Here is a 26429-nt window from a genome sequence, read left to right as displayed (position 1 = left end):
TTTCACTGAACAACTGTGGAAGCAATATTTTTTCAGCATCTGCTGCCATTTCTGTTGTTTTTGAAAAGCCAGAGGAAAGGCAGAATCCTGGTTGGTGCTATGGCTGGTGTAGCCAGCCTTGCATCACTTACACCAAAACCATTCCAGGGTAGGCAGGGCACCCTCAAAAACATGAAACACACGCCCTGGAAAGCATGTCCTCACCCTGCCCCTCTGGCTGTGTCTCATTTTTGAGAAGAGAAAATTGATTGAACCAAGGAAAAGGCAACATTTTGACTCTTCCAGGCTGAGTTTTGAACCAGGCAGTTTGTTTTAGGCAGGTGCAGCCTGGAGCAAGAGTTTGATTTGAGTGCAGGAGAGGGTCTCTGAGGGCACCTCTCCCCACGTGTTGGTGTTTCAGCTCGTGATGGTTAATCACTCTACACCAATCTCAGCAACTGTTGACACAAAATAGGTGGAGATCAGGTCTGTGCAAGCACAAAATACCAGAAAGGCAAACTATATGTAAACACACTTCAGATAGCTATGACAAAAATAGACCAAAGCCTGACTTGCAAAGCAATGACAAGCCATTACTCTCCCCTTCTTTTTTTTTTTTTTTTTTTAATATATTAAGGGAATGTAAATTTTTTAAAGTATATATCAAGGATATCTCTTGCACTAAAAAGAAACCAAGAGCTCTCCCTTTGTTTCCAATGCAGCATTTCCACAACACAATCGTGTCCTGAATGGGCATTTTTTCAAAGCCAAGCTCTTGTTTTGAGATGGTGCACTCCTGAATCTCAGTATTTTTTCACAAGAAGAAGCAAGCAAAGCATTCTGACCCCTACCCTGATCCTGCAGAGCAAAGCTGGAGCAGGAGAGGAGAAAAGAGCAAGAGGCAAATGTTTCCCCGGTGCTATTTCATCTTATTTCCCCGGCACCTGACATCACATTCGTTACAGAACATTAATGCACCAACTGAAAAAAAAAGTTTGTTGAGTACAAGACCATCCCAGAAGAGGGAAAAGAGGTTTTTTTCTTGGCTGCATATTAACCTTTTGCTAGTCAGGACTGTTGGCAGGTAAACTCTGTTTGCACTGTCTGATGCTCTGCAGTGGGGAACCGACCTTACTTCCTCTCAACAAAGCACCGATGTGACTAAATAATAAATAATTAAATGATACCAGGTTTTGGGGCTCTTTTTGCTCCGTGCTCAAGGGTGTCACTAATTAGTCTGTTCGCTTGGGCAGAATGATTTCACCACTGGTTTTGAAATAAATGGTGTTTCCTTTGCTGGTTTTTCCCAGTCTGAATCCAGGGGCTGTCAGAGCAATGGTTAGAAACATCCTTTTCCTCGGTGCTCCTGAATGGGAGCAAAAAAACAACAACCCTTGTTTTGGGGTAGTTTTGGGGGTGTGGAGACTGACAAGCCTGGACTGAACAAGAAACCCAGGGTCTGTTGGTCTCCATCTTCTCCTCCCCCTGAAGTCCTGGAGGCCAAGGGGAGCATTTCCCCAAGAAAACTCTTTACTCACCTCCCCTGAGCACCTGACCCCTTTGGAAAAACACCCACGGCAAAACTGGTACCACTACTCCTTAAATGGACTAACCAAACCCAAACCCCACATGTTTGAACCACTGTGCTGTACTTTTAAGTGGTTTTGCTGAACTAAACAAAAGGAAATTCCAGCCTAAAAATCCGGCGATCCGACGGTACCTGATGGCTCTGCACTCACAGCTCTTCCCCCTGTAAGCTATTTGCTCAGCTTTTCTAATAATACCTTGACTGCCTGGCAGCTCTCCAGGGCTGTCTAAGGCAATATGCAAGCTAAACATTATTTTTTCATCTGATTTCAATATTTCCTTATGAGAAACTTACACGGGATTTCACCTAGCGAGCATTCCTGATTGCTGTAATTTAAGAACAGAGAAATAGACTACAGATGTAATATTATTATTACAATTGGCATTCAAGGTGAAAGGCATAACAATTAGCTAAGACTTAGTGAAAACATAAATGCAAAAATCTGCTTGAAAAATCCGACACATGGTAGGTTTAGAGCAGCTAATTTACCCCACACATTGGGAACTGCTCAAACGATGTAACAATTCACCCAGCAAGATACTTTTTAAAACAGTTTTCTCGGTGCTCTGAGGGCGTTTTCTTGGAGAGGGATGATTTTCATACTGCAAACACCTACTGTCTTATTCTCTGGAACATCAAGCAATATTTATTTGTCAAACCCAAAACATATATTCTTTCTTATTCTTATTTTTTTCCCTGCTTTTGCATGTATTCCCATTAACAAAGCAGTGTTTAAATAACAACTGTATACATGTTCTAGAATCACACAGAGGAGAAAAGCAAATTTTCTCCAAAATCTGATGGCTACGTTCGTATTGCTGAAGTTGAGAGGATAATTTGTGAATGTTTTAACATTTACAAGTAAATAAGTACTTGTATTTACTATATCTGATTACTGAGAAAAGTATTTGTTATGTTCTTACACAGATTCAAATTGCATCTTGACCTTTTCTCATTTAATCTGTTTACTGCAACAAAAAGCAGCAACAGATACATCTGAAAACAAGCAGATATTTTATTCTCCAAGGGCTAAAATGCCCTGAGTACCATGTGCCTGGCAAACCCAAACACCTATTTATTGTAGCCTACAATTCGGTAGGCAACAGGGGTGAAAAATCCAACCCTGCATATAGGACCAGCACCTGCTTTTGCTATGCTCCCTCCCCTGCTGGCCTCCTCCCCCACTTACACCCTAAAAATAGTCCTTAAGTGGGACTAAAGTGGTGCACTGGTCATGTGCTGGCCTTTTGCTCAGGGTGAATATCACCCTCAGTGAAGGAATTGAGCAAAGATGATGCCTGGGCTAAATGCCCAGCCCCAGGAAGGAGCTGTTCCATCCCCTCCGGGGGCCTGGAATGGGGCTCAACACATGGGGAACACCAGACAACATCATCAGTTGGATTTGGGGTTGTTTGGGTGTGTTTTAGATGCACCAAACCCCTGGCATGCTATGATATAAAAACCACTGAGGGAAAAAGAGGGGCCTGGGGCTGCTTCCCAAAAGGGGGAGAGTTGTGCAGCCATTCCTCTTTGCCCTGCCCCTTCGTGGAGGGGCTTTTCTGCATCTGCCCCATCTGCATCTGGTCCCATCTGCACCTCTCCATCTGCATCCCCCAGCCTGCGTTCCCCCATCTGCTCCGTCCACAACCCCACCATCTGCAGGCCAGGAGGAGAGCAGATGGAGAGGACACCCTTCCCGGTGGTGCTCCCCATTCATCCCGGGGTTCTGGGGAGCATTGCCCCGTGAGAAGGGCAGAATCCTCCTGTCCCCACCACGGAAAAGCTCCTCCTCCCCCGCCCCTTGCAACTACTGCAGCAAAAGCTCTACCACTACTCTCGCCCATGAGCAAAGGAGTGGAGGCAGAAGGGAAATTTCCTGCTGGAGGAGAGTTGTGAGGGGACTAAAAGAATAATAAATTATTTCTCTGAGTCTGTGCTCTGAGCTGGCCGTGCCACACACAGCAAGGCGGCCAAGCCTTCCTATCCCAAGTCCATCTCTGATTTTCCACACTCATTTTCAGGCTGGTCTTAGAGCCTTTTTGAAATGTCTTTCTTACAAGGTTTCAGCAAAGTCCACTTCATCTGACCCCAAGAATAAGATAAGGGAAAGTTTTTTTGGCTACATTATTTGATAATTTTTTCCAATGTGTTTGGTTGGTGTTTGTTTTGAGGTTCCTTTGCAAGCCTAGGAAATTATATACAAGACTAACATTTAAAGAAGCCAAGAATATAAAATCAAGAACTCAAGAGTTAGGAGACCATATTAGTAGAGTTGTTTGCACCCTAGTTTTTAATGCATTTCATTATAGCTCAGCCACCAGCTCATGCTACCATTTTTGGTAGGGCTCAATGCCTCCAGCACCCCAATGACAATTATGTCTGTGACAAGAACGGGGCGTTATAAAATAAAAGATCTATTTCTACAGGTTAGAAACATTGACAAAGTTGAATGACTAAGGCAGGAAGCAAGTCCTGGCTCATACAGCCAGATGCTGCACTGCAGAAGAGGATTCAGCTCTGCTGCCTCCTTGGACTGATTGAGAGCTACTGAGTAAATCATTGAGCCCAAAACTTTCACCATAAGTTACTGATTTCTCGCTTCTCTCCTGCGCACCCCACAGCGGACATCGGCAACGTAAGCCACCAAGGCACTCAAAATTTGGGAGTTTCCATGAAACGTGAAGTTTCAGTGACCATTGGACTCTAAATGAGAATAAATTGCTGTAACTCTGAGTCACCTCACAGTCCCAGACCAGCCCAAAATTTGTGACTGTGCTGGAGTCACCTCTATGACAAAACTTTCATTTCTCTTTGCAGGGTAACTGCAAAAAATACTGTGCAGACCCACCACCTTGTGTGCATATATTAGCACGTGGAGGTCAGGGAAGGACTTGGGTATTTCAGCAGTAAGTGCCATAGGAAAGCCCAGCAGTAATTATTAATTCCATCTTCAAGCACGGGTTGAATACAGCTCAACAAACGAAGCAGGGAAGAATGAGGGCAAGATAAAATATTGACTAGCTGCTCCAGCATTGTCTGGGCTGTGCCCTAGATAGCACGAGGGTATTTGGAAAGAAAAGCAGAATGGAAACACCTAATAAAGGCTGGAGCTTTAAGGACTTGAATTCTCAATTTTTTTTTTCTTTTTCGGATCATTTTCATGCAGCACTATTTAGAGAGACAGTCACGTCTAGACATGCACATATAGGGAGGTTATATAGCACATTATTCTGCAAGTATACAAACATCTATCCGAGTGCAGCAAGGCTTTTCTGCAACATAAACAAGCATCTGACACCTAATGCAGCCCTTGATTAGAATTGCTCTCTCTTCTTCATAGACTACCACCAGTAATTATTCACCATTAGCTCTTAATGGGAAGGGATTCAGCTGGGATGTAGTAAACAAGAAAACCATATAGATTGTTCAATACAGCCTGCCTGGCCCTCAGCTGAGGTAAAAGTGATTGGATGACACCTGAATGTTTCAATTCATTGTTTTTATCACCTGGGAAAAGCACCTTATTAACCTGTACCTGTTCAGGTCTCCACCACGTCCATACAGGCATCATACAAGTGGCCCTTTCTTGTTCATATTACTGTGCTTGGAAACCCTGAACTGCCATGGGGTTAAACAGCTGAGAGGACAGAGACCTGAATGGCTCATTTGGACTAATGACATCTGAACTCTTCTATCTTCATACCTTCCACAGAATTATTTTTATTTTGCAACAGGGTAAGGGCTCCCTCTCTCCACAACCTGACTGAGGCAAAAAGATGGTCCTAGAAGGCAACACTGGTGATGCACAAGCAAAGTTATCGTATGGGAAAAAAAAAAAAAAGGGGGGGGGAAAATGCTCTGTGTGGATTATTTCATTACTTTAAAAAAAAAAAATTAAAACGACCCAATGAAAAGAGTCATGGTAAAGGGACTGTGGTATTTTTAAAGACATGTGCCTTTTCACAGATTTATTTCCTGGCACATGTCACATCATCACCCCATTCCTGTGACTCCACCACCATCAACAGGGGTTCTGTGCATCAGCCTGGGGAGCCCCAACACCAGGGCAGTCCACATGTGAAAATCAACATTTTTTTTTCGTTACGGCAGAGCACTGAGGTATGCAACCAGTGCATACTGGAAAGGCATTCAAAATATGACAAAAAAATTTTTGTTTAAATGCTTTCAATCTGCAGAAAACAAATGCTCTCTTCACTGACTGGTCTGTGGCAAACTTCTAATTCCAGCCAGAAAATCCAGCATTCCCAGTCTGGGCTAACGACCATGCTACCAGACATGAGTTTATGTTTTTCATGCACATTTCATGTATTCCCACATGCTGTGTTGCTGCCAATAATTTATGACTGATCTGCACCCAGCCTGCCCTTCAGCATTTTATTTAATCTCTGCAACAGTGATTTACAATGACTCATCATTAATACAAAAATGTACATGTGTGTTAACAAGTTTGGAAGAATCTAAGGAGGAAGGGAATTTTTTTCTTTTTTTTCTTTTTTTTTTTTTTTTTTGTGAGTTGTGGCTGAATGACTTATGAACCCGCTTAAGAAAGGCAAAAAAAAAAAAAAAACCCAACAAAAAAACAACCCAGAAATTATATCTCAGCTCTTCCCTGCAGCAAAACATTTAGGTCGGAAGAGTTTCTTCTGCACATTGCCTTAGAAGAAAAGGGATGCAGCAAAAAATGTTTGAGAAGGTCGCTCCATCGCCCCCAGGATTTGGGAGGGGATGAGAAGCTCAGTGGCCACCTCATGGCTGGGTATTCCCCGTGCAACCTGCACACTCAGCAACAGCTCCACAGTCTCCTTGTTCCTCAGCGCCCATTCCAAAAAGCAGGGGCTGAACTGCCGTGTTTTGGCATCTCTGCCCACCACCTGTGACTTAGGAAAGCCCCGCTGCCTCTACAGTGTTAAATCCTCTTGCCTCAGGGGAGAGGAGGGGAATTGTCTCAATAATTTATACAATTGTAACGCTGAACTAGCTCAGGCAGAGGAAGTCTGCCCTACATCCACAAAACTCCAGTTATAATGTATTTTGACCTCTTTTTTTTTTTTTTTTTTCCCTTGCACACAAGGAACTTATAAGAACACACCCCACACAAAGCCAAAGTAAAAAAAAAAAAACCTCCTCATATTCGAGGAGAGATGGGTACTGAAAAAACACCCTGGAAAGAAAAACTGAAAGAAAACCCACTGAAGGCCACTCTGGAGAAATTCCACCAGCTTTGGCCGAATCCATCCTATGTCCAGCATCTTGAAAAATTTCTTTTGATGGACCATCCCAAACTGACACATCTGTCCATGTTGAATCCCACACCCCCAGACCTCACAGAAGCAACACATCCGTTCTCCACCCCATCCTTAAACAAGCCCCTGATGAGTATCCACAGCTCCTCAATTCCAAGCACCCATTCTTAAACTGAAGGACAACCATTTAAATCAGGATAACACCTGCATGAAGGCTGGAGGATGTGAAGTTGAAGCAAACACTGATTTTTTTTTTCTGGCTGAGCCAAAATACTGTGGGTCACCCTACCCTGTAACACGTAAATTTTATGTTTTGTGCCCTTTATTCCCCCCAGTATGTTGGGAGCATACTTCATATACACGAAGTATTTGGCGTTTTCCTTTATTCAGCATCTTAAAGGGCTTCAAAAAATTGATCTCCCAGGGCTGCTGTGGGGTCACAGAAATTGATAACCCTTACAAGCTATGCTTATGTGAGCCCGCCTGCGTCTCCCAGATAGTGCACTTTGTAAATTAATCCTCCAAAGGCAAATATATTGTAAGTAGCTTGTTATCTCTAAAGTACTAAATTGAAGAATACATGGGATTATATTGACAGAAATTACATTTTCTGTAATGGGGTTTAATATATCTGAAATCTCTCCCATAGGCTCCGACGCTCTCTAAGAGAGGAGGGTTTGTTAATGTAGGTGCAATGGACATCAAGACCAAATTTATTCACTAAAATGGATTAGGCCATGTAATCAGAGCTTCAGTAATATTAATCTCTGACACTTATTGAACAGGAGGAAGCAAAAAAAAACCCAACTTTTGTCTGCAAACTGGCATTCCTTTTCCCCAGCAGGCTTGCTGTTTGCCTTGGCCATTTTCTGGGTATTACTTCAAAGAGGATAAGGTTTCCCATCATAAACACTAATCTAAAAATATTAGGACAATTAATTAGATACACTTAGTTTTACAAGGTATTAGATTGCAATACACTTCAAGTATGACACTTGTTCTGGGACAGTGGGAGGAACCCACATTTTGATGCAGTATCAAAGGGCAATAAATCAAACTATTTAAAAAAGAGGTTTGCTGCTGTGTGATCCTTAAATCACGAGTGATTTTCACTGGTTGCCTTCACCACACCCCAAGCAGATAGCAACCCAAAATCCACTGCCAAAACAGCACAGATCCTGATTTCCTTCTAACAAATCACCACCAGAACAGAGCAAGAACTCCACCAACCCTTAGCTGGAGCAAATAAATAAAATTGTTCCACACTGCGCTTCAGCAGCAAAGAACCAGATTGTCCTCAAAGTTTATTCGCAAACTGGATTTTGAAAACAAAACTGATGAAGGGATACAAGAACGTCAGTCAAAAAGAGAAACCACTCTAGCAACACTATAAAAAGCATGAGAGCTGCCCCAAATAACAATGTGCTCAGCAGAAATGGGACCAATTGTCCCTTTTTTGCCCCCAACACCTGAACCTCTTCCAAGACCAATGTTCTACAGATGGATGTAGCTTCCCATTGAGGAACAGATATCCTTAGCCAGAAAGAGGGCTGGTATCAAATGTGAATACACTGAGATCTGCCCAAAGGAAGGGAAAATAAAATACAGTAGCGAACCTCACACTTTCTACCGCCTGCAACCACTCACCTGGTTACATCCCTTTTGTATCAAAAAACTGTTGGGGAGGGGAACAACAAGGGCAAGGTGTGTCCCCAAAACCACAAGGGAAGAGCCAGAGAGACACTGAAACACTGAGGAAAAATTAGAAACAAAATTACTTACCAATTGTTCACTTGAAGTATAGTGAGCCCTGTGTCTTGTGCCAACTGCTTTTTCTGCTCTTCTGAAGGGTAAGGGTGCTATAAGACACCAAAATAAAGACAAACATTTGAAACAATGTGCTTTTTTTTGGCCTCTTTTTTATTTTAAATTATAAAAAAAAAAACCCACACAAACCAAATCAACACGGAAGCGTGACATCTATTATTGAAAGGTGAAAATGCTGAGGTGTGTCACTCTTTTATAATTATTAATGGGCTACTACATCACTTAATTAATGGCAGTAAAAGACAAGCCAATTATAAAGATTAGTGAAGTGGAGAAATAACTGCTTAGGATACTGACAGTACCTTGATACTTGAGAAGGATATTTGTTGCATTAGCTGAAATTTTTTTGTACTTGTCTCAAATGACCGATTAGAGTCAAATAATCCAGTTTTTATTCCTCTTTTTTCTTTTGTTTTTAACGGAACAACAAAGAATGTGATAAAGCACTTCTCTGTAAAACTCAAGCACGCTGATGTTTTCTGAGATAGTGAAGGCAAAACTCGCTAGTGCCCCAAAATAATTTGCAAATAAGATCAGCATCCTGAACATAAACAAATGCCTGTGTGTTGAACACAGGCCAATGCAAGGTCAACAATCAGCACATTTTTGCCTGACATTAGCATGGCTGTGCTGTGCTAATCCTAAGAGACAGAAAATAAATACTCCTTTAATTGAAGATAATGTTATAATTCAATCATAAGTTTCTTGTGAGAACTTGATTTGCTTTCTCAGAAAATTGGCTTCTGCATGAATACAGATTGCTTAATAAATCAACAGCAAAAACCACAGCCAAGTCTGAAATGTAGAAATATCGTTTCTGTCCTTCCCATCCATGCAAAAATGTCACTGCCTCGAAAGGAAAATGGCCAAATACTGCAAAGGTAACAGTTTCAAGGAAAAGTCCTGTTTTGAGGAGCCGGTTCAGCTCCTGGACCTGGATGCCCAAGTCTGAGTACATATCTGACTCTGACCTGGACTGCTGCAAGGTGCTTAACAGCATTTCAACAAAGATCATTTGATACAACTGCTTAGTCCCATCCCAACACCATTTAGCAGTTGATTGTCACAAAGTATTTACTGGTACACATTCATCCTTTTTTTTTTTTTTTTACCCTCCCAAATATTCCCTTTTTCCTCTGGCTGTAGGTTCTTCAGTGTAATATTACATGAGACATAAACTGAAACCTTGTAAAGCATGAGAATTTAAAACCTCATAAAGTTCTACAATCTTATTGGCATTACAGCTACTTAGCAGATTTTTACACGTTCTTGTAAACAGCATGGTCTTGACTTCTCATGGCTAGGCTACAAGCAAGTATCACCTCACATTACCAAACAGGGATTATTTTTCTTGTAACTCCAGCAACTCCTCTTAACTCAACACATCCATTTCAAAGCCCACCACCATGGCCGTCAGCTCCATAAGAGACTTTTTTTATCTTTTTTCACCCAAAAAATGCCGAGGAATTTTCAATTCTTTTAAAAACACTGTTCTCTGGACAGGAAGCCCACAGATGACTTGCACACCTGTAAACCATCCCTTGTATTTTCTGTATATCCCTTTTCAGCTCCAGAATTGTAAAGTGAAAAACAGAGGGAAGGGGATCTGACTTCTTCTTCATGGGCAATTTGCATTTTACACATGCAGAAATATAGCATGTATTTTACCATCTGCCTTCTACACACATTCAGCCACAGCAGCCATACTTATGTCCATCTATCTGAACACAACATTTTTCTTCCCTTCAACAAACCCCAAACCCTACAGAGATGATTTGTAACGTTTTCATCTTCGCAGCTTACTTCTCATTTCATTGCTTTGCTATCAAGCGAGGACGGAATTCTTCTTCTTTTTTTTTTTTTTCCTTATTTTGCTTTGCCACCTTACATGTGATCTAATTTTAAGTAATTGAACAAACTGTGTCTAATTTCATGCAGCAAGCAATAATTACTAGACAGCCTCTAGCTATTGGAATTGAGAAGTCTGTCTCCATTAAGCAATTTTCAATTGTTCTGGACATTTTTTTGTTAAACAGACAAGACTGGATAAAATTAGCCATCAGAATAATATTGTCACTGTAAAAATAATTGCTTTAAAACTCCCAAACTACAAACTCCTCAAACTGTGGTTATGTCGAAGGTCATCTGATTAATTTTCCTTTTTTTTTTTTTACATCCTAGCACAGCATAAACTTTTAATTTCACGATAAATCTGTAATTGCCATAATCACATGACAGAACCGGGATTTCACACAGCTAATCCCTCTTAGCTAAAGGGTCACAACCAGGCAGGCTTTTTTAACCGCGATTCTGTGTGGTTTAAAGTAATCTTAAACACCGAGCAACACCATTATATAAGCTTTCCGTGGATCATACCAGCCGTTCCTTGGTGGACTAAAAATAAAATAAAATAATAGAAATGATTTTGACAAAGAAGCAGCGTGCCACAGGCTAGGTTGCTATAAAAACACTCAAAGCCTTGTTGCGTTCCCACCCACAGGGCTCGGAAGGCCTGTGCTGCAGGCAAAGACAGACATCACATTGCAACAGAGAGGGGAGAGGGAAACCCTGAGAACTGCCATTTTATGAAGAAATAGGAAATTCAGTCAAAACTGCTGCTGTTGGTCTTTGCTCCACCTATGCAGGAATGACCGGTGTCCTCTGAAAACTTTCTAATGGCAGTTTGAAGGAATATAGACAAATGCACATAGATACGGATATATATTTGTGTGAATAGGTTGTATTTGTATGAACATCTATAAAACATACCTTAGACAAATGGTTAAGTTTAAGGTCGTCGCGTGAGGAGGAGCAAGTTGGATTTGATCCTTATGGGTCCCTCCCAACTAGAGACATTCTATAATTTTTCTAAATATGTGAATAAATAGGGAAGGATGACTAGAAAACACTGCAGTGACTCCAGCTGACAAGTCCACCTATCACTCCGGATCACTTTGGGATATCAAGGCAAACTGTTCAATAAACAGTGACTTGAGACCTTTACTTTGCTGTGTACATTAGCTCCTACCATTATCTCTTAAAAGCTTAATTATTTGCAAACAATTGATCAAGATGGGAATTGGAGAAAAGAGACGCAGGACCACCGGGAGAGCAGCAATGCATTAGGAGAGCAAACAGAATTACCTTGAGGTCTTATAATCAGAATTAACGATTGGGAGACCGTGTGCAGGGCAGCACGAGGAGCTGTAACACTCACGCTGGACTGTTTTCCATTTGATCTGCATTAACACCTCGAGTGGAAAGCCATAAAACGGTGATTACAGATGGGAAGGCTGACCCTCCTTCCCAGAACCAGGCCAGCTCGTGTATACCAGACAGGCTTCCTTGCCAAGGCCAGAGGAAAAGGGTAAAATCCAAGGGGAAAAACAAGTAGGAAGCAGGCAGGTTAAAAAAAAAAAAAACCAAAAAGCAAAAAAACCCCAAAAAACAAATAACAAAAAAGGGCATTTAAAGAAATAAGGCTGACAACAGACAAGGGCTCTGAGTTTGGCTCTGATATTTTCTGATCAAGCCTGCCGCTGCTACAGAGCTATAGAGCAGCATCCACCAAATGATATGAGACCTCGTGCTTTTCCCTTCCCATAAATCTAGCACTGAAATGTGGATTGTTTGGCACCATTAATGTGTTTTTGAGGCTCTGTGGTATTACTTTTAATAATGACTTAGTACAGAAAGTGATTGCTTAATAACACCATCAAAGTCTGCATGCAAATGAAAATTATCCCTGGGGGATTTGCCCAGGGTAATATGAACAGTTAAGGAACATTTGAAAAGGTAAAAATAACTATGCAAAATATGAGTCAGAACAGTCATTTTAGCAGTAACAAAGAAATCAAAGTGACAGAGAGAAAAATTTAACTTTCCATCATATTTTCTCGTCACTGTTTTATGAATGGTATTTAGCGAGCAGCAGTCTTAATAAAAGCCCATTTTTAATGCAGCTTGAGAGCATTTTTTAGCAAAACAATAAGATTTTTTTTTTTTTTAAATCACCTTTGACTACAGATGGTGGGTAAAGTCTCCGTTAGGTACAGATGGAAAGCATCCAAGGCCGTCTCTTAACAGCACACCTTGTCCAATTGTACTCCTTTCCTCAAATTTTCCACCCCAGGCAGCAAATGCTGGATGCCAGGACAGGCTTTATCTTATCTGTAACCAGGCATCAACAGCAGTCCCTCCCCTCCTCCTCTGCGACAGCAGAGCATCCTACCAGTGCCAGAAAAATGGGAAAATCATCCTGCCCTTCCCATCCACCCCTGGATTACTAAATCCTCACGGCACCAAAGCAGCCCAGCACCAAGCAGCTCTCCCACAGCGCACAGGCAGAGGCACTGCCCAAGGGAAAAGCTGCAGGCTGTGTCTGGAGGAGGCTGTGGCAACCATCCAGCGTTGCCCTTATCGTGGCTTGGCTGGAGACGACCATTTCAGAAGCCTTTTTATCCCCTTTCCTTCCAGCCCTCTGCCTCCTCCAGGGCTCAGTGTAGTGCACCAAGGTGAGATGACCTTGAGGTAAACTCTGGTAGGTGATGAAGAGAAATCACCCCCTTAAAATTTATGCCCCGGGAGTGTTTATTAACTGCTTTCTAACATCAAAATAAAAAGGAAAAAAAAAATAAATCCCAGCCCTGTGATTTTTCTTGTTTCTGAAGAGAAACCCAGCCTAGCTCAGTATCCACAATAAAGCCCAAGGATCAGCCCTCCAGTGACAAACCGTACATTGACTTCACGCTGAACTCTAAATTCTTGCTTTAGCCAAACTTGCCCAGGGTTAGCTAAGGTGGCAGCACAGCCATTTGGGTCTCTCCCCTTTCCCCAGCTTCCTTCGGGTTCGCATTTGAACTGTTTACATTAACGATCAAGTGGATCTATGAGAAATTACTATTTTTTTTAATATCCATAATGCTTTCCTATTGTCTCTCAGCTTTATGAATTAGTTTTACTGTTGCAGTGAATGCTTTTTTTGTCTCCTGACTGCACATTATCAAAGGGACACTTTGTGCCTTCCATTTGCATTACAAAAGCAGTGCATGGTGTAGTCTAAGAACAGAGCTTGAATTTATAGCAGCCGAGCCCTAGATCCTCACACATTCTGGCCTCCTAAAGAATAACAGGGGGTTTCTGCACTCAGAAAGTAGCCAAAAAATGGTTGGATCACTATCCATAAAGTCATAAGACTGCAACTTCCTTTCTTCATCACGTTGAGAGGGAGCGATAAAGAGAACGTGTGGAGCCCCCCTTGCCTATTTTGCAGGCTGCCTGAATAGGTTTACAGACCATCCCTGTGACCTGCTTTATATTCAGGCAAGGCTGTAAAAAGTTTCCAAGTGGAGGTGACCTGGCAGGGAGGGCGGGGGGGGAGAAGGAAAAAAAATATTCAACTCGGAAGCTGCAAACTCGATCCTGTTTATCCCATGGGACCGGCTCGCACGTTGGAGGAAATACTAAAACACTGAGAAGGAAGTTGTTTTATTAGAAATGCATCTCTGAGGCTGGGAGGGAGAAAAAAAAAGAGCCTGTGCAAAGTTTGCACAGCCTTTTCCTTGGCTGAGAGTAGTGAGTCAGCCTGATAATGCTATTGAAGTGTGAGCTGGCTTCGGCATTTCAAGCTCCTCGTTGCTTTTTTTCATCACAGCAAGAAAACATCGTCCACATATGACACGGTCAAGCTGCACACAAAGCCAGCTTTTTTTCCTCTTTCGAAAGAAAATATTTCCTCAACTTATTGTAACAGTTTAACATCCCCCCAGTAAGGCCTTTCTTTTTTTTTTTTTTTTTTTTTTTTTGCAACATTGCTGTTAATAAATCCCGGCGCTGCCGGAGTTATTGAACCGCAGGCTATGAACACAAAATCAACAGATGAGCTTGGTCTTCTAAAGTCAAAAACGAATCAGAATATGCAGTGTGGCTAGATGCTGCGTTGCTTTGACTCCCCTGTATCCCTGTGGCAAGGCCAATAGGCTGCTGCTTTGGGCTTCTGCATCAGCCCATCCCTGTGAGATGGGCTCTGAGACACTGCCTGTCGTTGCCCCCACAAAAGGGTTTGCAGGCTTGCTTTGGCAACCCTGCCAAAAAATAAAAGGTGAGGAAAGGAGGCAAAATCTGACTCTCCTAAGGCAAATGCAGGGTGTAAAACACAGAGGCAATGCCCCAGAAATTTTAAAATCTGAAAGGTGTGTTCACAGCCAACCTGACTGAAGAGGGGTTGGGATGGTTTTGCAGGCAGAGGTGGGGAGGAGAGATTTTCCTTTGTGGGGGTTTACAAGGAGGGAAAGGAGGTACTGGCAACAGTCACCCTTTTTAATGAAGAAGTTATGCAGGGAGAGAAAAAAAAAAAGCTTCTCCTTTTTTCCCATTTGCCCTTTTGTAAATAATTTTCTTGCAAGAGTTGTCTGTGAACAAGTTTTGGCACTCGCTAACATAAATATCCTTTCCAAGGCTGATGGAGGGACATGGTATGGCTTGGGATGCGCTGCCAATACTTCTCTGGTGGCCCCATCAAATTACTCATAACGTGAGCACTCATTAAGGAAAAAAGTTCAGATCATCCCTTGCACAGGATATTACAGAAGTCAGAAAATGGAAAAACCTTTTAACTCATCTAATCCATCTCCTGGCTGCTACAGTATTATTCCTTCCATACCATATATTATTACCCGCTGCCTTTTCCAGTTGAGCTTTAGCTAGTCCAAGCAATGGTGCTCCTGCTATTTCCTTTTGGAGACACTCTGATAGACCTCAGTGTTTGGAGTTTACTCTGGCTCCTACTGGCTTTCAGTTCAAGCCGAGTCTGTGCAGACACTCCCACACCATACCCGGGTAATTGAGTGGAGCTTTTCCCATGTTAAACATTCCTCTGGTGCCTGCATGCACGTGCACACAGAAACACACACACACAGCTTGCACATACACATTAACTTTGCTTAATACACTTAAGAAGGATTTTTTTTTTTTTTTACTCCAGGATCAAGACTATCTGTGCTAATATGACCTGGTCGATGGGCTTTTGCAGCTTCTGCCATTTTTTTCTTTATTATTGTTTTTTCTTTCACAGCCTGAAACTGACCAAGGACGGGGAAATTGAAAGAAAAACGGCATCCAAAAGATTAGCAAAATTCTCCTCAGCGCAGCACACGGCCAAAAACTGTGAGACACTACAGCCAAGCGACACCAAAGGAACCGAGGACATGCATCACCTGACTGCAACAGCCTTAGAGCTAAAATTCACAGCCTTGAAACCCAGCTTTTCAGTTAAGCCAACATCTTTATCAGGCAGCTGGGAAAAGGCAGGAAGGCAAACCCCAGCCTTTCCCTAGGTGAGCAGCTTTTGGGAAGGAAGAAAAAAATATCACCGGCACGCCAAAAGAAATCCCGACTACCTGATAACTCCGTGAAAGCGCTGCTGTTGTTTTTAGAGCCAGCCTAGGACAGATTAGCCCAGGTAAATATCTCCTAACCAGAAGCCTTTTCTCAGCAATAAGTCACTGTCCTTATCTACCTCAAACGACTTTCTAAACAGGTGGGCTCGGAAATAACTCTGCAATCTCTGGGAAACGCCAGTGCCAGAAGCTGCAATCCCATGGAGTTAAGCTGAAAGCTTTTATTTGTGCTTTCCCCTCTTTTTCCCAGGCTGTCTCTGGTGCATCAGGAGCTCCCTCTGTAAGGGAGGGATAAAAACTCTCCCCCCCATGCCTCCATCCCCTACTCTACACACCTGTGTGATCAGGTTGATGGAGGTTTGCTGTATTCAGCCAGATCCAGAATATGAACTTCAGGATTTTGGAGGGAGCAGGAGCTTTAAGCAAGTTTCCCAAGGTGGGAGCACCCTTAAGGAGCAGCCACCAAGCAAACTGGGAAGCCTCCTGCCAGGAGCACGAACTCCTTTTTTCATGGAAGGGACCAAGCCATCATACAAAGAGAGTTCAAGGCAACCAACACATAGAGGTGCCAATGGTTCAACACCAAGATGAGAGGGGTTACACTCCATTTTACATTTTCTATTTGAAAACAAAACAAACAAAAAAAACCCCAGAAAACTACCACCGAGGAAGGAAATGAAAAGATAAAGCTGCTATTTTGCAATGCTGCTTTGTTGGCATGGAAAGTCCTTGAACAGATGCCCTGTCCACCATTAAATATTCACAACATATCCTTGTAGAAGAATAAAGACCACTCACTTATAAGCAAAACCACAATGTGTTCTTCATGAAAAAAAAAAAAAAAAAGAAAGATGCATTTAAAGATCTTAAAAAAAAAAAAAAAAAAAAACAAGAAAGAAGGAGGAAAAAAAAAGAATAAAAAGCCAGGAAAACACCGCTGCTCTCTGAAGAAGCACAGACTCTTGGAAGTAGTGCACATTCTCTGGCGTTAATTTTCCCACTTAAATTACAGTGATGCTGTAGCCTCATCTCATTAGAGATCATTGTCCCCAGTAGACAGTTGTGTTTATGGGGGATTCTTGCTGTTCCACACCTGCTGCTCAGGTTGCTACGTGATAAAGCCTGCATACAAACAGCAGTCTTGAGGTTGCTGGACTGCAACTGATGAGCCCAGGCTAATTCAGGGGTGATTATGTAGTTTACTGGACCACTAAACCTCTTTAAGCTTGTAATTACTGCCTATTTGAGTAAAGAACATTGAAAAGCAATTCACTGCATCATGCCTGCCACAGCTGGAAGCAGGCTGCCAGCAGTCTGCAGGGACATTAAAATCTGCAGGGACTGGGGATTGGAGCACACAGCTCGTAGGCACTGGCACAGCCAAGTGTGCTCTCACATTCCAGCTCACCTTTCCTGACCAGGAGTGCCATTAAAGGTGCAATGAAAAACTATAGAAAAGCAATAAAGATGACAAATAACGGGACGTAATTGAGAGAACTGCATTTTAATGACTCTCCCCCCCCTTTCCCCTCTTCCCTCTCCCCTTATATTGGCTAAAAAAGAAAAAAAAAATTAAACCTTTTGGTCATGACAAGAGAAGGGAAAGAAAAGGCCTTTTGCAAAAAGGGGAAATGTACTGCATGCATGTGGTTCTGTTTTGGAGCTGGGGGTTTCCCTTATGTTTCAAAGCTTCAGAAAGAGGTACGTTTACTTGTAAAGTGAATGCACAGCAAGTCCTTTTACGTATTTGGCAGAAATGATAATGCAGAGGCATCTCAATCCCTGAATCTTCATTAAATCCCCTCACTGAGCCTACATGAAACCCTCCAAGAGTACCCCAGCCCTAAACCACCGCTCTGAAAAAGAACTCCACTCCATGCAGCATCACAGCAGTCCTTACTATCAAGACAAGATCGTGAGTTTCTTTTAAAAATAAATAAGTATCTCTCTGATTCTGTTGGCCTTTGGAGTTCTGACCCACTCTAACCCTCCTTTTCAAGCCTGCCCCTGCAGCTCTCAATAAGCAGGAAGCTATTAAAAAAGGGCACCTTGTTTTTTTGCATAATTAGCAGTTTGGGGAACAGAGTGCAAGGGAAGAAGAGCAGATCAAATGGGACCTATGACACAGGCAGAAAGGTTGGTAATAGGAATTTTCACAAGTGAGTAAACAAAGGTCTGGAGAGGATTGCTCCAGCAGAGCTGGAGAGCAGCACTGGCAAAACCAGAGAGATGCTGCCAGTGTCACCACAGAGCCCCAACACTGCTTGGCCATCACTGGTGATGGGAAGGCTGACCTCAAACAGAGACTGGACATGGCTAGAGAATAAAGTAGGGATTTATTCAAAGGCCCCAGGATCCCCCTTGGGCAGGTCAGGGCCTGGCCAGGGCTAGACTCAAGGTGGACTAAGAATGGTCACAAAACGGCTGACTGGTCCTGAGGTCTTACATTTTTATAAGTTTTGTTCCATTTGCATATTGGGGTTTAATTGTCCAATTCCAGCTTCAGGCTGTGAGGTCCCATCCTTCTTGCTCCTCCCTTCATGTCCACCCTTGTTTGTGCTTTTGGGGCTGAAAGTTGTCCTCGGTCTTCAGCAGGAAAAGGATTTTTGTCTCCCTACTCTGCGAAGAGAGCTGACTGACACTTCCTATGAGGCTCAGAACTGCACCCCTGGGCAGCACAGAATCTGAGAAACAAAAAAGCCGAAACTTAAGGCATCACTGGGAGCTCCAACCAGCTCCAGGTCCTTGGAGCCCTCCCATCCTCCAGCCACACCACAACTATCCCTGCTATTAGAAGCGCCATGTGTGAGGTCCAGCAATGGGCCTAACGAGCCGCCCGATTAACTAACTGCATGAAATGGGCTTTAAAGCCTCCTAGGACATTTGGAGATGCAGAATTCATCAGTGTCATTTTCCCTGCCCCGCTAATAACTGCCACAGCTGCCCGGGAGAATGGGGTGTGGGAAAAGGCAAAAATAAACAAGCAAAACAAAATAAACCGTCGCTATTAATACAATTAACCCCGGACTGAAGTAAATTTAAGAGATGGGGCCTCCTTCTCTTCTCATCTAATAAATTGCCTTGTTTTAAAACACAGGGACATGCCATCTGTAGTACTAATCTCACATGTATCTAGAAAGGGAAAGTGGGAAAAAAAAAACCCCCTTGCATACATGAGCATGCAACTGTGAACAAACATCAGCTTTTAAAGGAGAATGTAAAAGCTTTCAGGAAGTTTATTCTTAAAAAGCATGTAAATTCCCAGTCACAACAATCCTCCAACAAACCCCATCCAAGCTCCAAAGAGCCACAGGCTTGTGTGTTATCCAGCTATCACTCTTATTAATATTCATTAGGCAGGGCTACTTGCATTTTCATAAGCTGCGAAGGTGGCAAAAGAAACAATCAGAATTCTTTAACACACAGGCATTATCAATTCAACATCTGCCAAAGGAGAGTGCATACAGATCTGAGGTTGAAATTCAAATGCAATTTACCTGGGCTGGAGCTGGGCTTCACTTTCCAGCACCCAACCCGCTATTTCAGGCGCTCTCATTTTATCCATCCCAGTTTTTACCTCCCCGTCAGTTCACTCTCCATTATTTTTACCTTTAAAATGAGAGCCCCTCGTAAACTCCCTCCTTCATTCCTTAGGTCTAATGACTTCACTTCTGCTAAAATAACCCAAGTTCAGTGCAATCGCATATATGAATAATACAGGCAAGTTTTAACTCGGTAAACTTGACTAAGCAATTCTGCTTTCTGGCTAGAGAATTCATTTATCTACACCCATTTGGAGTGTGAAATCCCTTTGACTGGCTTCAGGGGACAGGCCTGTACATCCACCTTCTGATCAGCATGGCCTTAAAATTTAACTTTGAGAGATGAACGGAGAAGTCTCCAAAAGAAAACAACTGCTCTAATTAATTATGTACCCAACTTGGCAAAGAAACATGTCTGATAATGTTAACCAATTTCAGAATAAAGCAGACGCATGTTCCCAGGATGAGATTTCTATGCACAAGAACGTGCACCAAAAACAACTGTGATTTAGATCTCCTGAGAGTTGGGAAAAGGCACATCACAATTCTCCAAATTTCCAGATTCAACCCTAAATTACCATGTATTTGCCCACAAATTCACTACGCATTGATTCTCATCCTTATAAAAACATGATTAAAAAGGCTCAGACCAGGAGGTGACTCTCTCCTCTTGGAAAACTTCTTGGACCAAGAGGACTCCCTCACAAAAAAAATAATCTTTTCCGCCAAATTCAATGCAGGTCTCTACCAATTCCAAAAGCCTCCAAAGACCTAACTTCGTCCTCCCTCACAGAGGGTTGGTGGAACCAAGCTTTGCATTTCAGTGGAAATATCCATGGTGTGAGGCATTTCCCAGGGGCCGGTATTGGCCAACACTTGGGGATGAGCCCTGAAATGGCCAACCTCTCTTCACCCGCATAACGTCAGATCTGGACTTAGTGAACATGGCCAAAGCCTGGGCTGTCTAAAGGACAGGTCCTCAGCTTTGTCAGGTGAGATCCCTCTACGGGATGATGAAGGGATGAGGCCAGGACAGGGGTTTTTGGAAGGGGCTTTCCGACAATCCAAACAGAGGCAGCGATAAGAAGCCACTGCCCACCCCATCCCCAGCCTGAGCACCCCTTTCTTGCCTGGTCTCTTTCAAGGTCTGAGCACTACACACATGCAGATTCCTTCACTGAAACTACCATAAAAGAGACAAAATATTTGGAAGCAAAAGCCTCGAGATGGTGTGTTTCTTTCAGCACATTCATGATGTCATGGCCATTAACAACTCACAAGAACAGTAACAGGATATAATCAATTAATCTTTTTCAATTCAAGCTCAAAAATCCCCCTCTGCTTTCCCCTCCTTTCTGAACAAAACTCATTTACTTTAGAAAGACCTAAATGAAAGTAGTTAAAGACCAAAAAAATGTCACCACTAACAAGTTACAAAGTAATAAAGAGCAACCAGGCACATTTGATCTTGTTCTATACAGGAACCTTTCTAAGATGACTGCTCCAATTAAAAAAAAAAAAAAAAAGTTGAATTTATCATTTTGATGATAGGAGATTATGAACTTTACTATTATATGCATATATTTTGTTTAATGGCTTAGTTTATTTTAATAACAAAGAGAAACTAGATCTTTACAGATGAAAGCCTTATTTCATGGCTTCAGTACAACTGGGATTTTTAAAATCTGTGATGTTAACCAAAATGTGATAATGGATGCTCTCAAGGGCCCTATTTTGTAGCATTTTATGCAGAGCCAAACTGTATGCAAGACATTACAAACATGATGTTTAGCCCTATTTTAAGAAAGCAGAACTGACTCCAGTGTCAGAGGCCCCTGTAATTGTTTTCCATCTGCTTCTCATGCCTCTGAACTTGTGCAGCAAAGTCTGGCTGCAGAATTGCTGTGACAAAGGCATTAGCCCTCTGAAGATTTTTTAAATGAAATTATATTGAAAGGCACCATTTGTAGGATTTCGGCTGGAAGGGGACAAGAGTGACCGCAACGTAACTACTTTACCTACAGCACCCTTGCCTTGAAGGATCTGTTGACATCCAGAAGAAAAGAGAGATGCAAAAAACACGCCAGGGAAAAAAAAAACCAGCTAACTCCGCTACCATTTTTATGTCATTTACTTCCTAAGACAGAGATAATCAGAAACACCTCATCAAACTTGATCATGCTCTCAAGAACTCCTCATCTATTCCGCTCCCTTTTATCCTCACGTTGGTAGATTGAAAACAGTTGCTTCAGACGACGGCGGCGCTCATGCGTGCGCAGCACCAAGGATGCTCTTCCTCAATAAGTTTTATACGTGTCCATAAATCTTTACGCAAGCAGAGGTGTGCAAACACCTATGGGGGTTGATGTGGTTTTGTGAACCCCAAAAGCAGGGACCCACTGTTTCTTTGGGAAGGCAGCCCAAGATGGCAGCTCATGATTAATGGCTGTATCATCCCTGGCTCGGCGGCGGCGAGGCCCCGGGTCTAATCTGCCAAACATCCCCCCTTCGTCCGCGGCCGATCAGCAGATGCGAGCACATAGGCCCTGTCAGCTTGACATATCATTCCTACGACAATGTCAACGAGTATTAATGTTCAATTATCTGTCCTAGAAACAACCCTCGCCTCCGTGCATTGTGTAACTGGGCGCATGGCACGGCGGTAATCCGAACGACAAGGGCAGAGATGCCCGCGCTCACCCGCTCGCTGTGAGTTGGCTTCCCAACATCGCGGTGACATTGCCTTGCGGTGGCCTTCCCCCTCCTTCCTCCCCCTGGTTGTGGTTTGTTCTTTTTCTTGTTGGTTTTTTTTTGTATGGAAGGCTCGTTGCAAAGACCCCCAAAGACCCTTCTCCTCTTCTCCTGTCTATGCTGCCCATCAGCACGCCAAGGTACACTCGGAAAAGACGTGTTTTGACTTCACGCCCACGCGGAACTGCGAGGACTTTTCTCGTTCGCTTTCATGGAGAGCCAGAAGCTGCCCATCTTTATGTCACGGGACAGCCTGACATAAAGAGAGGCAGCCTCTCTTTATGTCCCCTGCTTGTGCATATATATATATATATATATATATATCTCATTTACCATTATCAAACACAAATGTCAACAGTATCCTCTTCCAGGACAGCGTCAAGATCAATTCCAACCTCCAACTGCAGGGCTGGAGCAATTTGGCCAAACGAAACGTTACAGGCTCCTTTTGTTTAAGCAATTTTAAAGTAAGACCCCTCAAAGGAGAGAGAATTTGAAGAATAAACTCAAGTTTATTCCTGGAATATTTTTTTTTTCTTTACTACTGCTCAAATATTAATATTATCGGTCGTGCCAAATTCAAATAGAGTTCTAGGAGCAAAAAAAAAACCTTACCAAATACTTTTCCTTCTAAATCAGAATTAGGGTCAAATTGCCAGTTGTTTGAACAGTCTGTGACAGAGTTTGCATAATTTCTCTTTTTGTTGTTGTTACTATGGCACAGCTTCCTTGAACTAACATTCAAAGGTTATCGGCTCTAAGTTATGCTTGCTAAGTCTTCTTATACAACTCACAATCAGAGGGAGGGAGTGGGAGGAAGCAGTGTGATAACCAGTGCCAGCTTTGAGATAAAGCCCTTCACCTAATCTCTGTTTATTTAGACAACCATCTGACCACAGCACCGGGCGTAAAAACAAACCAGGTGTATGGCCAAGGGAATTTCTCCTCCCTTACCGTGATTGCATTATAGTTTTCGGGTAAAGGAAAGCAGAGCCTCTTTCTTTTTTTTAAGATTACTTTGAAAATTTAAATAAGCCCAAAGTTTGAGGTTTTTCATGTTTGGATTCACTTGGCTGGATGGGCTTTTTTTTTTTTTTTTTTTTTTTTTTTTTTTTTTTTTTTTGCTTTGTTTTGTAGGAAGGGGAGGTAATGGTAACAAAGCACATTCTATTCCATGCTTTTTTATTGCTTGAGGTTTTGGAGACAAAGACTTTACCATAGCACATTTACAAAAAAACAAAACCTCTCTAAAAATTAGCTTCCCACTTTGAATTATTTTCCACCGGAGGGGATTCAGGATGTTTGGAATAAATACAAATATCATGGGATCAAACTGGAGTAAACTGAGCAGTGTTTTAAATGTATTTCCCCTAAGGAGCTGACAAGAGAGTTGGGCACACCTCCGCTGCATCAGTGCTGAAGCTGCTTTTCCAGGGCTGAAGCTGCTTTTCCAGCCCAGGTGCCAAAATAGAAAAGCTCTTGCAGGTCAGGCTATGATGAGAAGCAGTAAGGTGTCTGGCTGAAGGATAACTGAGCCTCCCTCCAGCTTCAGCAGCAATATTTAACAGTGGTGGGGAGCTTGCATGTTGGCTGATGGCTCCATTTCTCCTGCCATATGAGCCCGAAGTTGCCTCCAACACATTCAAACTCAGTTTTCCCCCTTTTTACCCCTCTGATAATTCACCTCACTGTTTACTCAATCATTTTAGGTGGGGGGGAAGTGATGAATATTGCTGAGTGCCAGTTTTTTTGGTGCAAGATGAATAACCCCAAGGAGCAACTTACACTGAGTCCCAGGCTCCTGTCAGCCCTATAATTGATGATGTTTTCACTGTAAGGGGTGGGGACTGGGACACATTAAGGCTCAATAGGGGAAGTAAATGGAGTGAATTGACTCAGCAACTCTGCCTTTTACCACAGCTTCTAATAAGGATAAACTGATTACTGCCAAATGTACTTTAACATCACAGGGAGGGGAAGGAAAATAAATCGATCTGCTCAAAGGAAATAAATGCCATACCAGAAGTTTTTTTAGAAGTGAACTTTTATATGCAGAAGCAGAGAAGCACATTTTGGCAGTATGCTGCTGCTTCTTTCCAGGTTGCCATTCGCCACTAAACCCAAAAACGAATTTGCAGCCTTAAAACGCATCCTAAAGTTGAACGCAGCAAAAAGACCTCCACAAAGCCAACATATCATTTTTGCAATCTCACTCTCAGACGACTTGGGTAACAAAAAGGAGCACGGCCATGCCTACACTGTATTTCAGACGCCGACTTTGTGTCAGCATCTTTTTACAGCAACTGAGAGACCGGATGCTGCACTTCTTTGCCAGGCAGTAGGGAAGGCAAGCAGGCAGCAAGCCCAAGTTGCCAGGGGTGACTACGGAACTGACAAGCCCGAGACCCAGCAAAACCCGCCTTGACTGATGACTTTCTGGGTTCCTGCTGACCTTTGATCCCTTCTGGTTTGGTCGGGAACAAAAGAGCCCGTTCACCAGGGCCCCTCACACGGTATATTTAACGAAAGCAGCTATTGCCTGTATGCTGATTAATGTGTTTGCCTTGCATGCGGCAGGAGGAGGACCACGGCCACCCCTTGCTGCTGCGCAGGTAAGGACCAGCCTACCCAGCCTGTATGTCACACAAAATTAATCAGGGAAACCCACCACGAGGCACACGAAAATGACTAAAACAGGTAAAGACAATTTTTGTCGCTGACGCGAGAAGTCGCTGAGACCGGCGCCGGCGCCGTGAGCGCTATCCCCACAGACCCAAAAACCTGTGGAGAGTTTCTGTCATGAGAGATTTGATGATGCTCTGGCACCGAGGGCCATCAGCAGCAGCTCAAACACGCTGTGGCAAAGATGCTGTGGGCTACAGCAACCATGGAGGATGCTGTCCAACCCTCAGCGGCCACTTTTGTCGCCGCATATTGTCACCATAGCAATGAGGATGAACGCGGGCAAATGACAAGGGGTCTGTCATCACTCAGCCCTGGCCTGACAGCCCTCAGCACCAGTGGCTCTCAACCAGCCTCAGTACACAAATAGGTCCTCAGCAGGCCCAAAAGTAACAATCTGCCCCTCCACAATATCATTGTTTCCACTGGCGCTCCCAGAAGCAGCGTGCAGCCCTCAAACCCCCTGGAGACGGTTCTGCTTTATTCCAGAGAGCTTTAGGGAAAAGGAAAAGTCAGAAAAGAGAGAGCCAGAAGGGAGACAGTGGTACCCAAACATCAAATATCAGAGATAATCAAGGAAAAAAACAAACAAAAAGGAAAAAAAAAGTCTATTGAATAAATGGAAGTAAAACGTGAACATTAATGTTTGAGAGGAAAACAACAACGTCTCCTATGTAATGGCTTCAGCAAGGAATAGCAGTGGTACCGACAAAGTCTAAAGCTCCGCTCTAATATTAAACATGGCAGTTGTATATAAAATGCATCCGCTGCTCCCTTCACAGAAACAGGTGTTTGGGGTGAAGTCAGGATAACTGGCAAGGTATTGCCGGGCTGTCACTGACAGCAAGCACGGCCAACACACTGCTCTGCCTTCATGCCAACACCAAAATCAGGGTCCCAGCTATTTTCACGCTCTTTCCTGCCAGAGATGCCACAAAGAGACAATTAACTTGGTCTACTTCCTTGCTGCCTACGTGGAGGTACAGCGAGAAATGACAGAAATCGGAGATGGCAAACACTGTCTCATCTAGAGCTCGTCTCTGCCTGCTTGGATTAATCATAACATCTCTATTTCAGGAGAATTTCTGTGTGGGGTCAGTTTTTACTCATCCTGCCCACTCAGACTCGAAAGACCCGTCTTGGTGGAGCTCGTCTTGACCACACACTTTGGGTTTTACTTTGTGTTTAGTCACACAGAATACCCCAATTTCACAGCGACCCTTTTTACCGCACCAGCCCTCTCACCATTTCAAAAGCTGCCTTTGAATGATATTTAATTTAGGCTCGCTTACATGCTACATTTGCTAGTGAACACATTGGCTACGTGGCTCTTATTTAACACCATCACTGTCCCCCTCAGAGTGTGCAACACGCTCACCAGTCTGCAGCAGCCCTGGAA

At 43.0% G+C, this 26429-nt stretch overlaps 1 protein-coding gene across 2 annotated transcripts in view; it reads right to left on the bottom strand.

The window, feature by feature from the left end:
- MEIS1 (Meis homeobox 1) overlaps positions 1 to 26429 on the bottom strand; it is a 108598-nt gene that overhangs the window by 14508 nt on the left and 67661 nt on the right. For both annotated transcript variants that reach the window (XM_066177754.1, XM_066177753.1), the window contains exon 9: positions 8614 to 8690. In XM_066177754.1, coding sequence (XP_066033851.1) covers positions 8614 to 8690 — 77 coding nt within the window. The remainder of the gene's footprint in view (positions 1 to 8613; positions 8691 to 26429) is intronic.

The sequence above is a fragment of the Chamaea fasciata genome, unplaced genomic scaffold (genome assembly GCF_029207755.1).
Source record: "Chamaea fasciata isolate MVZ Bird 193981 ecotype frontalis unplaced genomic scaffold, bChaFas1.0.hap1 SCAF_3, whole genome shotgun sequence".
Classification (NCBI taxonomy): Eukaryota; Metazoa; Chordata; class Aves; order Passeriformes; family Sylviidae; genus Chamaea; species Chamaea fasciata.
Note: the sequence above shows the minus strand (reverse complement) of the source record. Positions and strands in the feature narration are given on the sequence as shown.